Source organism: Pongo abelii, chromosome X, assembly GCF_028885655.2.
Source record: "Pongo abelii isolate AG06213 chromosome X, NHGRI_mPonAbe1-v2.0_pri, whole genome shotgun sequence".
Lineage (NCBI taxonomy): Eukaryota > Metazoa > Chordata > Mammalia > Primates > Hominidae > Pongo > Pongo abelii.
Window position 1 is genome coordinate 21,665,310 of NC_072008.2, and position 14,087 is coordinate 21,679,396.

The 14,087-nt window shown below is 35.2% G+C and overlaps 1 protein-coding gene across 7 annotated transcripts in view; it reads left to right on the forward strand.

The window, feature by feature from the left end:
* CNKSR2 (connector enhancer of kinase suppressor of Ras 2) overlaps window positions 1-14,087 on the forward strand; it is a 287,144-nt gene that overhangs the window by 186,443 nt on the left and 86,614 nt on the right. For 4 of the 7 annotated variants that reach the window (NM_001132790.1, XM_024240331.3, XM_024240333.3 and 1 more), the window contains 2 exon segments: window positions 7,314-7,403; window positions 9,083-9,297. In NM_001132790.1, coding sequence (NP_001126262.1) covers window positions 7,314-7,403; window positions 9,083-9,297 — 305 coding nt within the window. 7 annotated transcript variants of the gene reach the window in all.

Consider the following 14,087-nt stretch of genomic DNA (forward strand, 5'->3'; position numbering starts at 1 on the left):
TCATGGGGTTAGTTGTACAGATTATTTTATCACTCAGGTGTTTAGACTAGTACCCGTTAGTTGTTTTTCTTGATCCTCTCTCTCCTTCCACCTTCCACCCTCCAAAAGGCCCCAGTGTATGTTGTTCCCCTCTGTGTATCCATGTGTTCTCATCATTTAGATCCCACTTATAAGTGAGAACATGCAGTATTTGGTTTTCTGTTTCTGTGTTAGTTTGCTGAGGATAATGGCCTCCAGCTCCATCCATGTCCCTGCAAACAACATGATCTTGTTCTTTTTTATGACGTAGTATTCCATGGTTTATATGTGCCACATTTTCTTTATCTAGTCTCTCATTGATGGACATTTATGTTGATTCCATGTCTTTGCTATTGTGAATAGTGCTGCAATGAACATACACATGCATATGTCTTTATAATAGAATGACTTCTATTCCTGTGGGTATATACCCGGTAATAGGATTGCTGGGTCAAATAGTATTTCTGTCTTTAGGTCTTTGAGGAATTGCCACACTGTCTTCCACAATGGCTGAACCAATTTATACTGCACCAACAGTGTATAAGAGTTCCTTTTTTTCCACAACCTCGCCAACATCTGTTTTTCTTTTTTTTTTTTTTTTTTTTTTTTTTTTTACTTTTTAGTAATAGCCATTCTGACAGGTGTGAGATGATGTCTCATTGTGGTTTTGATTTGCATTTCCCTAATGATTAGCAATGTTGAGCTTTTTTCCATATGATTGTTGGCAGCATGTATGTCTTCTTTTGAAAAGTGTCTGTTCATGTCCTTTGCCCACTTTTTTTATGGGGTTATTTATTTTGGAAATGAAATTTTAACTGGTTTTGTTCGGCATCAGTGAAACTGAAAAGATTTTAAATTAATCAATACAAAGTTTATATTTGATTTGTATTATTTATAAGTCATTAAAGGTAATCCTTAAATAATCCTCACATTGAAATGTTTACAAACCAATTTCTTCAGCCTCTTTTATCCAGAAATGAAATTTTTAAAATATGACTATAAAGATCAGATCGTTCATTCTTACTTATTTTACTGGATCCAGATATGTTACCATTATCCTTTAAAAATTACTGACTTTCCATTTAATTCAGTTTTACTTCCTCTTTAAATGTGTGATTCTCTACCTTAAATAACCCCAGGATGTTTTCCTAGAAATTCAGTCAGCCATCTGAAAGTAATTTTTCTGTCTGGTATGCGGGGTTTTTGATGGGTGTATGTGGCAAGCATATAGCTTAACTATACTTACTATGCTCATTTTCATCAAAATATTGGCTAAAATATTCAGAACAGATGTGTATATGTGTATACTTTTTCTGAGACTCTAGAGAAAGCTTTTTTGTGAACATTAAAGGACATGTCAGACTTATGGAGAAATTTCTTTGAAAATTTTTTTAAACCTTTGACAACTGTAAGAGAAGACTGCTTCTCAGGTGCTGTTTATTACTCTGAAACTTAATGACTTGAGCATGCTTTTACAGAGTTTTTAAAAGCGATACAAATGAAAAGGCAGCAATTCAGTGGTGTTTCAACAGACAACATGGGAATGTATGTAGATAAGAAATCAAGAGACAGAACTAGTTCTGACTTGATTGGCAAACAGTTCTGTAAAGCTCAATTTGTCAGAAAAATGAAGAGTATTGGTGAGGGTAACATACTTGCCTTAGAAGGAAGGAAGAGGGAGGAAAAGAAGGAAGTGGAAAATTAGAAGGAAGGAAAGGGAAAGAAACTATGAAAATAGAAACTAATGATATAGCTTGGTTCCTTTTTGGTCTAGTGTCTGAGGCAAGTCCCCTATTTACTTTCTTAACAAGCAATGAGTTAAATATTGAACGGTTACTGTGTTTAAGGTACTGCGCTAAGTGTGGGAGATACCACAGTAGACAGTAGAAAAGTCTGTCTTCTCCCATGAAGTTTACAGTCTAGAAGGGTGACAGAATTCAGGTAACTAAATTAATAAATACTTATGTGACTATAATTGTCATGCTACGAAGAAGAACTTTGAGAGGAAATGAGACAAACACAGAGAATCCTGACCTAGAATGAGAGGCCAAGGATCGTATTCCTAAGGAAATGACATTTTTGCTTAGCTCTGAAGGGTGCGTGTGAATTTATTATAAGAAGAGAGGAAAATCAGAAGACAGAGTCCTAGGGTGCTGGGTAAGGAAAGTGTTTCAAGGAAGGAGTAGTACTCGGTGCTGTGCTACAGATACATCAGAAAAGTCAAGGACTCTGAGAATTGTCTGTTGGATTTAGCAACATGGAGGCCCTAAAAACCTTGACAATAGCAGTTTTGGTGGAATAGTGGGGACAAGAGCTTAATCGGAAAAGATTCAAGAGAGGAGGAGAAGAATTGGGGGCTACAAATATAAAGAAGCTTTCTACAAGGTTTTCTGTAAAGAGGAAGAAAAAATAAGGTGGTAGCTGGGTAGAGGTTTGTGGGGTGAGGAGAGTTACTTTTTTAAAAATGATTGGAGAAATTACAGCATGTTTATATGCTAATGGGAATGACTGAGTAGAAAGAGAAAAGTTGATGATGCAGGAGAAAGAAGGGAGGATTGCTCAAGGCATGCCCTTGAGCAGGTCGGAGGGAATAGGATCCAATGAGCAACCCAGTAATTTGAGATCTCCCTAATCTCACAATACAGCATAATAAGTATTGTATATATGCTAAAGGCACTAGGAAAAAGCTTAGGAAGCCCAGTAGAGTGAGCAGTTAACTCTGCCAAAGGGGATTGTAGCATTTGTGATATCACCTAAAATGCTTTATTATCTGAGGTAAAAATTAGTTTATTTTCAAGCAATGTTGTACACTATCATTAAAGCATAGCAATTTTATATTAAAATACAGTAATTAGGATGTATCATTATACAGCACTTCATCATTGTCTATATTCTTAAAATTGTATTTTGTGTTCCATTTGCTTAATTGCGCTGAATATAGTCCATAATTCTTAAAAACCTACTTGCCATCAATATCATAATAAAATTCAGACAAAATCCAAAAAATATTTATCTTTTTTTCTGTGTGCCTCTATAAAAATATTTATCTTTTACCTTTACCACATTTATTAGAATACAGGAAGAAATACAGCACAAAATACCTGCCTCTATGGAGACATCAATTAAAAAACTCTAGATGTGCAACAGATATTAAAAGCCAGGAAGGGGAACATCACACTCTGGGGACTGTTGTGGGGTGGGGGGAGGGGGGAGGGATAGCATTAGGAGATATACCTAATGCTAAATGATGAGTTAATGGGTGCAGCACACCAGCATGGCACACGTATACATATGTAACTAACCTGTACATTGTGCACATGTACCCTAAAACTTAAAGTATAATAATAATTAAAAAATAATAATAAAAAAATAAATAAAAGCCAAATAAAATAATGGTTATATTATGAGGCACTAGAACAGTGGTATCACAAGGTTTATGATAGGGTGCCAAATGAACTCTGCAATTAATACATGCTTTATACTTATAGGAATAAAAAATTAAGAAGTGGTCAGCAAAAATATTTAAATGGGCCCTAATCCTTGTTTTCTAGATTATATTCTTTGCTGTTATTATTCTTATCATGAATTAGTAATCTTAACTTTACAACTTCAAAAACCAGTATAAGTATTACTATGTAAAGACATGTCTTAAACTTTTCCAGATTACTTTTCAGAGATTTATGTTTTATTTATGTACATTTACACAGGAATGGGTCAGATGTATTTAATTTTATTAAACCAATCCATTTGTATTAAAGCCTTAAAAAGTCATATGAGTATGAAAATACTTTGCATGTATTAATAATAGCATATATTTGATTTAAGTCTATAATGCTTATAGTACTCTTGCCTTTGGTGTTTTGTTTCACTTGGTTTTTTACCAACAGCACTAAAACATTGAATCATAAAGTTATCTTTCCATTTGAACTTTGCTGTCCTGTGAAATTAAAATGCTGCTGTATACATGCAGTAGCAAACATATTTTCAAGCTGTAATCAATGATCTGTATATTTGGAATTAGAAATAATTTAAGCCATGGTCTATTTTTCAATCTGCCATGGACTGCTATTTATACAAGAATGTTACCTTATGTTATTGGTTTAACTGCTTTATTAAGTCGACTTCAGTATCAGCACAATTAAAAATCAATACTTATAAGCAACATTATTTGTTCTACCTAAATTAATAATATACTGTATTTTTTAAAATACTTATTTTTATTTGTGTTGCTGAATCTATAGTTTTATAACTAATAAAAGCAAAACCTTGATGTTCTCCAAAAGTAAATTTCAGTAAAACTTTTTCTTTCGATTTTTTTCTAATTTAGTATATTTTCCTTCGATTGTGTATTAGTAATATACAGTATAATTCTGTTAAAAAAAAAGTCACCCCCGGAAAAGTCAGTGTTAAAAATCTTCTGCATAATTGTTTCTATGGCTAATTATACAACCAGACATATCAAGGGCTTAATTACATGCTTCAATGACTTAGCTCCATTAGAATTTCAGAGATGACACAAAATATAATGAATACAATTATGTATTTCATATTCTGTGTGTGAAGTATGTTTCTTCTTCTTGTTTTTGTGCACATATGTTTGACTCCAAACAACCAATTTTCAAAAAATATCTGACTAGCTTTTTAATATATATAACATATAAAGCAAGTGAAACAACTGCTTATTTATTGGATTTTCACTTTTCAAAAGATTTTTTGATGACATGTAAAAACGGTGCTAGAGCTGTTAATTGCTTCAGTTTCGGTGCCATGCTGAAGTAGAGTTTATTTCTAAAACCAGATCCTAAAGAAATAAATTGTAGATATTTTGAAAATACAGCCTTCATAACATTGAAAATCTGGAGGACTGATTGTGCTAAGTGGTGGGAATAGACATAACAAAAGGAGACCTTCCCTCAAACCCTTACCCTACTTTCGATGGGCAGAATATTGACCTGGATCTATAAATGGCTGTTGTGAGACCTCGGTTCTTCTTAGCTTGAAAGAATTTAAACAAGAGACACACAGCAAAGGAGATATAGTATAGAGCAATTTATTGCAAAGGACAAAGAATATTATGAAAGTTAGGTGCAGAATAGACAGTACACCCTGAGAGAGGATTCAGTACAAGCTGCTCCTAAGGATGAGACCACCAAGGCTGGCACTAGGGAGACTCCCTTTATGAGAGTCTTACATAATTATTCATAAAGGAGTGGGAAGAGGTGTTGCTAGTAAGCATATTCTTGGTTGTCCTCTGGGTGCACATGCACAGTAGCTGTACATGCTTGTTCATACATTGCATGTCTCATTAGCATCTAAAATCTCTATCCAGGGGTGTGTTGTTTACTATTATAATGAGCAAAGGGTCAGTCTGAGGACAGGTGTAATCAAAATGCATGTGCTCCCTGCAGGGGAAATTCCCTACTGTAGATAGCTGTGTTTGAATGAGCTGGACTACAGTGTGAGTGCTGGGGCTTATTGTGTTAACTGTATGGTCGCCATGTGAGGACATGTTTACTTCGTTGACTACCTATCCTGCCTCAGATCATCTCACTCAAATTCCCTTTGTGTAAAAGAGCAGAGATATACTGTTGGAGAATTTGGAATATTAGGTGATCATTTACAAAGTTGTTTGCATACCTTGAAAGGAAGCCATTAAATAAATATTACATTTTTGGCTCATTAATAATTGTATCATGTCTAGTTAATCTTCAGATTTTAAAAGAGCTTAGCAAAACAGACTAAACTGTATCAGTGTTGACAATAAAAAGCCATAAGATTGATACTTTTTCCTTAAGAACAGAATTAGAATTCTCCTAACAGAATTTTTTAAAGCACATTGAGTGATTTTAATAATCATAAAATTTAGCTGGGCAAGGAGGGAAGTTGCAGGGACAGAAGGTGACTGACAGATACTGAAAAGTGGTATGACAGGTATTAATAGATTAAAGGAGGAAGAATTGTTGGACTTGGAGTAGGTAGTGTGCTAGAAATACAAAAGGTGGTAGTTGGTAAGCTGGATATTTAAAGGGATTGCAGCCTTTGCTGATGAGACTAAGCATATGACCACAGGAATGAGTGTGAGAGAGAACCTCAAGAAACTGAAAGGCCAGACTCTCAGAGGGTGAATATTGTAGTTGCCAAGAATTATGACAGAAGTAAGTGTGAGTGCCTGGGTTTGAATCCTGATACTATGTACTTACCAGGTATATGTCCTTGGGCAAGTTATATAACCTTAGTTTCCTCATCAGTTAAAATGAGGATAATTATAGTATATTTCTCTGAATTATCAGGAGTAAACAATTTAATACTTATGAAACTCTTAGTATGTGGTATATGGCAAATGACATATAAATGTTTGTACTATTATCAGAATCATAATAACCATTATTATTTGTATGATCCAGTCCTGTGTGAGTCTCCACTTTTCATTCACTAGAAATTTATTAAGCAACTATTTCATGCCAGACATTTTGCTAGGTATCCTGTTAAAATTTTTGAATTATTTTATTTGGCTGTTTTAGGCTTCAGGAATTTCAAGTGGAACAGAAATAATGTACTGCAGCCTCACCAAAATAAAAGTTATTCTTGAAGTCTTTGCCATGAGTTCTCCTTGCTGAATTAAAATTCTGTTTAGTAGGGATACAGACCCAGGGGGAAATGGAACAAACCAAAGCAGTCATTACTTGGATCTATATACTGGACAGGCTCACTGTAGCAAAAGAGATGCTTAGAAGCAGACTCAGCTGTAGGACATGAAAGAGAATCTAACCATATTTTTGAGGCATGGTGGTGTCCAAAATGTATGGTGATAGGAGATGGGAAGCAGCAAAGATAAAAAGTTATCCTTGTGGTGTTCCAACTTGAAACAGTGGGTTAATGTCTGGTAGTCAGGTTAAACACAGAGAGCTACCATCTTGGAGGTTGGCTATCAAGATATAGACACTTGGACATTAGGAAATAAGATAGAGATCCGGTTACTGAGTAAAATCACTTATATGATTATCTTCTTTGTTAAAAAAAAAAAACTATACCCTTAAAGTCTGGGGTTCCTAAGAGAGCTAACCTAGGCTATTCATTATTATTTATAAAAAGTACCTTAAGTTTGCTTTATCACCTGGCCAATAGGCAATTTCACCTTCTGGCTCAAAACACATTTTCTCCATCTACACAAATGCCAACCATAATGTTGCATAAGAGTGAGTGTGTTTGGTAGACTTTAGCTAAAAATCAGTATAAGTTTGAGCAGACATGGGGAAGAAAAACAATGTGATGTGAACTTTGTTCTCTGTGTTTAGGCAAGCTACGACCTATATCTATGCCAGTGGAATATAATTGGGTGGGGGACTATGAAGATCCAAATAAGATGAAGAGAGATAGTAGAAGAGGTAAGTGTTCTAGAATTTCAGTGTAGGCTGGGTTGTTTGAACAATAAGCAAATTTAAATGTTCTGTAAATAGATTGTTATGGCTTCAGTGGAAAACTTATTCTATCATTGACTTTATTGTACAACAAAACCAAGTAAGACCAATATTTGACTATCTTGACCCATTATTAAACAGATACTGTCTCTGAATGCCTTCTAAGGGGTTCCAGGTACATAAGTACGGTATTAAAAGTAAATATCTTATTGTTATTTGAAAGGTAATATTTGGAACACAAGGTCAGAAGTGTGAAACTGCATAAAATAATTAAGTTCAGTGAATAGGAAGAGTTTATCATCAGTCCTCATCGGTCTGCAATGCAACCTCACCAATTTTGTATGGAATCAACCTCAAAATGAGCATTGAAGCACATGGGTTAAAAGCTAATGGAAACTGGGCCAGTGACTTCTAACAAAAACCATGTAGAAATAGAAAAAAAAAAAACTGTGCTTTTTTTTTCCTGTTCTGTTTGCTGCTCACAGTTATCTTCTTACATGGGGGTGGGCTACTCTTGAAGGATCTACCAAAAGTAAGTTTTTATGTTCACTTATCCTGCTATAGAAATGAGCAATAGAGAGCAACTGAAAGTTTCCCTACTAAATAGGATTTGATCAAGTGTGGGTATGGTGGGCCCAGTGGGTCATGCTGCTACTTTGACTTTCTGAAGTAGAGAGCCGTAAGGTCGTAGGTGGAAAATAAAACAAATCAAAACAAAAAACTATTCATAGAATGAAAGTTCACTAAGCTTCCTTCATGATATGTTTGACCCGTTTTCTTGTTATTTCTAGCCAGTATACAGAATTTATTTTATTACTGCACAGATCCACAGACCATATGGACAAGCAAGCATGAATATCTGATTCATTAGTCTTCTTAATACTTGTTTTATGGAGTGAGCATTTCTGAAAATGTTGATAAATACAGGAACATTGACAGATTCCTTTATATCTGTGTATTCATTCCATTTTCCAATCTTCAATTTCTAATCTCATTTGTTCTACAGAATAAATCAAGAAAAGTATAAAAGAGAAATGCTTATCACATGCTATCTCAGAGTCACTGTTTTGGGTCTTCATATTTTAGTGACTTTTGTTGATGGGAAGGGGAACCATGTGAAGCACTAAGAGCTGACTACCAATTTAAGCATAGAATTCCTGAACTAAATTTCCTGACTATTGGTTCTTAATGTGGGCCTTAACTTCTCCAAGCACGCTACCTTGCATGCCACGGGCTGGTTTGTTATTGGGCTTTGGCAAAATCCCCATGAGGGAGATTGTTACAAATTTTATAAGCCACACACCTAGAATTTCTGATTCAAGTTCCAGAGGTGATTCTAATGTAGTTGGTCCAAAGCTAAAACTTGGAGAAATAATCTATCAACTGTCTATTTTTTATTGTCTTACCATACCAAATAATTAAGATATACTGTATTTCACTACATATTTTATAAGTTAAATCAAGTTAAAGTTCTGAAATGAAATATATTAGGTTGGGGCAAAAGTAATTGCGGTTCTTGCGATTAAAAGTAATAGGAAAAACTGCAATTACTTTTGCACCAACCTAATAATAGCACAATTGAGAAAGAATGGTAAATTTGGGGTATTTGTGTATTTACATTGGTGTATTTATCTCTTTTTATATAGAAAACTCTCTACTTCGGTATATGAGCAATGAAAAGATTGCTCAAGAAGAATACATGTTTCAGAGAAACAGCAAAAAGGACACAGGGAAGAAGTCAAAAAAGAAGGGTGATAAGAGTAATAGCCCAACTCACTATTCATTGCTACCTAGTTTACAAATGGATGCACTGAGACAAGACATCATGGGCACTCCTGTGCCAGAGACCACACTATACCATGTAAGTAAAATTTCAAAGACTCTTCAATACAGCTTTTATTGGAAGACTGGCAAGTGACTCTTTTGGGTAAAGTCTAGGTTATTTTTATCCTTTTACTAGATTTTCACAAAAGAGCCTAACTTTAAAGTTTATGCCGTTAAAAAATGATGGGTAATTGATTTTTTTCTGAAGTTTATGTGTTCAATGAGTTCATAGTTGTAGTAAGTTGGATTTTAATGGGATAACTTAATATGCACAAAATTGATGGAGAACAATAATAAATAGCTGATTAATCATCAGTGTGATACTATGCAATGCACAGATAGCTATAAAATTCAACATTAAAGATATAATTTTAATGTAGTCATGATTCCATTTAAAAATGAGCATCTATTATTTGCTAGACATGGAGAGTAGGGCTAGAGGTAAAATGGGAAGACGTGACACACCATTATATGGGGAGAAAGACATGCTGAGAGTCCCAGTATAACTTAACTGTTGTGATGGGTGGGTGCAGAAAGTATAAGAGGAACATGGGAGAAATAGAGCCTTAGTCTTTAGGGGAAGTGAGAAAAGGCTTCAGAGTGGGGAGCATTTGAATGAAGAATAAAATATGAGAAGCAGTATTTTAGTGCGAAGGTATATGCAGGTGCACCACAAATGTGTGAGAATGTGGCATGTTCCAAGGATTTCGTGTGGCTTATAATTGCTGGTTTATTAACAGTTGCAGGAAATGGCATGAGGAAGGGGCAGTAGATGGGCCTGGTGACATAGGTAAAGGTTAGATCAGGAATTGTATGATGAAGTACTTAGGTTCTTTCCTGCAGTAATAAAGAGCTATTGAATAATTTTGAACTGGGAACTTGCATGATCAAATCGGCCTGTTGGATCTCTCTAGTGCAGAGCATCATTTGAGAGATCAGAAGCAGGGCTATTAAGTCCAGGCCATGTGGATAATGAGAAACTAGGATAATGGCCGTGTGGAAGCTGAGAATCATGTTAGCAAGAACATTTAATCCACAAAATTATGCATTTTAAACCATTTTGGTTAAAAGGAGTTTGTTGTGTCACTGGAACTATAGCTTCTTATTAGGAGCCCTTGAAAAACATGGACTGCAAGTTTTTAAGTAATTTGAATGACTGTGCTTAATGCTTAAAATATCAAAAAAATTTTAATCTGCCCCTGCTGTAGAAGGTATACCATCTGGGCATTCAAAATGTGAAAGATTTAATAACTTACAATTGAGTTGTTTCTCTGAGCAAATCTCTTAAATCATCTACTTATTCTATAGCTCTTTCATAAAACTAGAGTGTATAAAAATGTTTTTTATTTGGACTATAGTGTTATTAGCACTCCTAGGTGCCTCATTCTTTACCCTCCCTTCTCCCCAGTTGCATACTCTGAAAAGTCTCTTTCTAAGACACTAGCGCCTGTATCAGAATCTGCTCCATTAAATGACTGATCGATTGAATTACTATTTTTTCCATGGACATTCAGAGTCAGCCTGAAATCAGTACTCTTAGTTGTTTGAAAGGGGACCACTTTTGTTATTACCACTATTCAGAAGAGCTGTATGAGCACTGAGCTTCCTCTAGAATCTGGTGTTCCAGTCATAAGTAATACCCTGAACAAAAGTTTGAAGATGAGGGACAGATGGCCTGTTCGAGAGGGTAGTTGGTAGTGAGAGATGAACCTAGAGAAGGAAGAAGAGACCATCACTTTAACTCAGAGTGTACAAATTATTAAAAGTTTGGATTTATCCTGAGAGTAGTGAGCCATTGAAGGCACATTTAAATACTCAGCCTGTTCCATTCTGTCATGCATATCCTGACAGATGTTATACTGTGTGGGGAAGGAAAGTAGTTAAGTCTTGTGAATTATGAGGTATTAAATTAGGGAAGACAGTAAAAGGTGAGCCAAATTGGTAATCAGGAATATTGCGAATATTTTTGAGGAGTATAAATTGTTACCACCTTTCTGAAGGACATTGTTTAGTTATATATATCAAGAATCTGGTCTACTAACTTCACTTCTAGAAATTTATTCTAAGAAAGAAATCAGAGTCCACTTTTGCCTCCTGTTTTTATTATATGTCTTGAATCTGTAACATGGTATTTCTCAGATAGTTGACATCTATCTCAACTAATTTTTGACAGAGGACCAGCATAGAGTAAGGAATATTGTTAACTTTGGGGGAGATCTTCCCCTATAATGCTGATACACCAATTCCAGAGTAGAAGGCTGGGTACTTCCTAACTCTGTTCTCAGGTTTAGAAGAAGCAAAATAATCGCTAACCCCCAAGTGCATGTTGGATATCTATAGCCAATGTTCTAAAAGAGAGAACTCTAATTGGTGGGGTTTTTACTAGGCTCTTGAGTTCCCTTGAGGATCTCACCTTGCCCTTATTTAGTGCTTTCACAGTTAGCAAGGAAGTTTCCACATTTGATATGTCTTTTGAACTTCACAGCAACCCTATTTGCAAATGACAAAACTCAAACTCAGAAATGATTTACAAAAGCTGTTTTGCAAAAAAAAAAAATGTAAGTGCTGTTGTCAGGACTAGAACCCAAATCACCTACTCCAGGGATCTTTCCGCACTCTATCCTGTTGCTTTGTGCATGGTACACATTCTATATACAGAGTAATTTGTGCTTTACTGAATAAATGAGTGCATTTTGAAAGGCTTGACTTAAAAAAACATGTGCCCTTGTATGATGATATTAATAATGTTTTCAGTGCCTGGATTGATTTCTATCCAAAATTGTCTTTTGCTTCATGTTACTATATATTAAGTTAGGGGAAACATACTGAGCTGCCGCTGTTATAAAACACAAATAGTTATTTAGCTTGATCTATTGCTGGGACAACAGAATATTATAGTTAACAATGCTTGGACCTTGGAGACAAAACAACATACACTTAAATAATAGCTTTTTATATTTCACAGGAATTTCTGTTTTATTTTTACCTGTTTATACATGCTTATTTAAAAATGAAAGGCTTTTTTCTTATGTTAAATTTTCCTAAAAACACAATGTCAATGTCAATCTGTAATCTAATCGCTTTCATGATGAACCACTAATCTTCATTTTTGCCAATTACTCCTTTGGATAACATGGCCATGTTTAATGGAATAGGACTTAAGTGGAAGAGGACTATGAAGATTGAGTATTGCATTTCTTTTTTTTTTTTTTTCTTTTATTATTATTATTATTATTATTATTATACTTTAGGTTTTATGGTACATGTGCGCAATGTGCAGGTAAGTTACATATGTATACATGTGCCATGCTGGTGCGCTTCACCCACCAACTCGTCATCTAGCATTAGGTATATCTCCCAATGCTATCCCTCCCCCCTCCCCATTTCATAGGTTTCTATCTCTGCTGTAATACTAGCTCTATGTAATCTAAAGATTTTAAGTTAAAAGTTAGAGAAAATTTAGTATGAATTTAATAGCAAGATAATATCATCATTAAATCCCCTTAAACAGCAAAGTAAAGGGGTGTGTGCATGCATGCATATAGTGTTCCTTATAAGCACACCTAGAGTATAATCTTCACTGTTCTGTTGTGGAAAACAGCCCAATAAAAATACACAAAGCAAGACAAATATTGTTTGGCTTCAGGGTTCAACTCATTATCCTATAATGAAGATTTAGAAGTGTATGGGATTATAAAATATATTTTTATTCCATATATCTGATATTCTAGTTCATATATATTTTTCTTAAACTTATTTAAAAGGAAATTATTCACTGTGCTGTAGCTACCCCCAGTCATTGACCAGCTCTTTGCCACCACTTTCCTTTTCAACATGCTATTCCCGCTACTGAGAATGCTTTTATCTCTTTTTTCTCCCAAGAATTCCTGCGTGTCTAAACCTGAAATCACAAGGACATCTTCCCTGACCACTACCCTCTGAACTAAATCAGTTCTCCTATTTTCTCTTATCATCCAGTAGTTTTTCTTCAAAACCTTTGTTGGGATTTTTAATTATATATTTATGTGAACATCTGCTTAGATTCTTTCTCTCCTGTACATGGTAGGACAGGTATGCGCATGTTCATGATGATAAGCAGGGACAATTTCTCCATTTTGTTCAGTACTGTATTTCAGCACCTAGTACAAATGTAGTATCTTATAAGCTCTCAATAAAAATGTTATGAGTAAGTGAATTAATGATTGAGTGAGTAAATTTGACAGGAACTTCAGTGGCTTTCTCAGTGTCTTCAACCTGCAAACATAGCCCCCTCCATCTCCTAGGCCAACCCCACAGGGGCCAACAATGCAACAGGATTAGCTGCCTTACATCCCCTACCCTACCTCCTTCACTCCAGCTGAAAACTTCAGTTCCAACTAGTTCTTGCTTGCTTCCTTTCCCTGCCATCTCATTACAAAGGTTCCAATATGCCCATCAGCCAAGCATGTTATGACATTTTTCAAAAGAGCATAACTTTATTTTACCTACTTACTGATTCTGTCTGAAAATGTGGAAGCTGTTAGCTGCCAAAGCCCTCATCTAACCTGATAGTACATGAAGAAAAGGCAGACAGAAGTTTTTGTGTGTGGTGTGTGTGTATGTGTGTGTGTGAAATTCAGATGTGGTAAGAAAAGTCTTTAAAGAATAACTGAATTATTCTGAATCTCATCTTTAAATCTTGTAGGACTTATTTTTCCCCAATATGATGTGCATATGACAACTTGCTCTCGCATTAAAGCTGCTAAACTAAATTCATATACAAAATAATTACTTAGGCCGAGCACGGTGGCTCATGCCTATAATCCCAGCACTTTGGGAGGCCAAGGC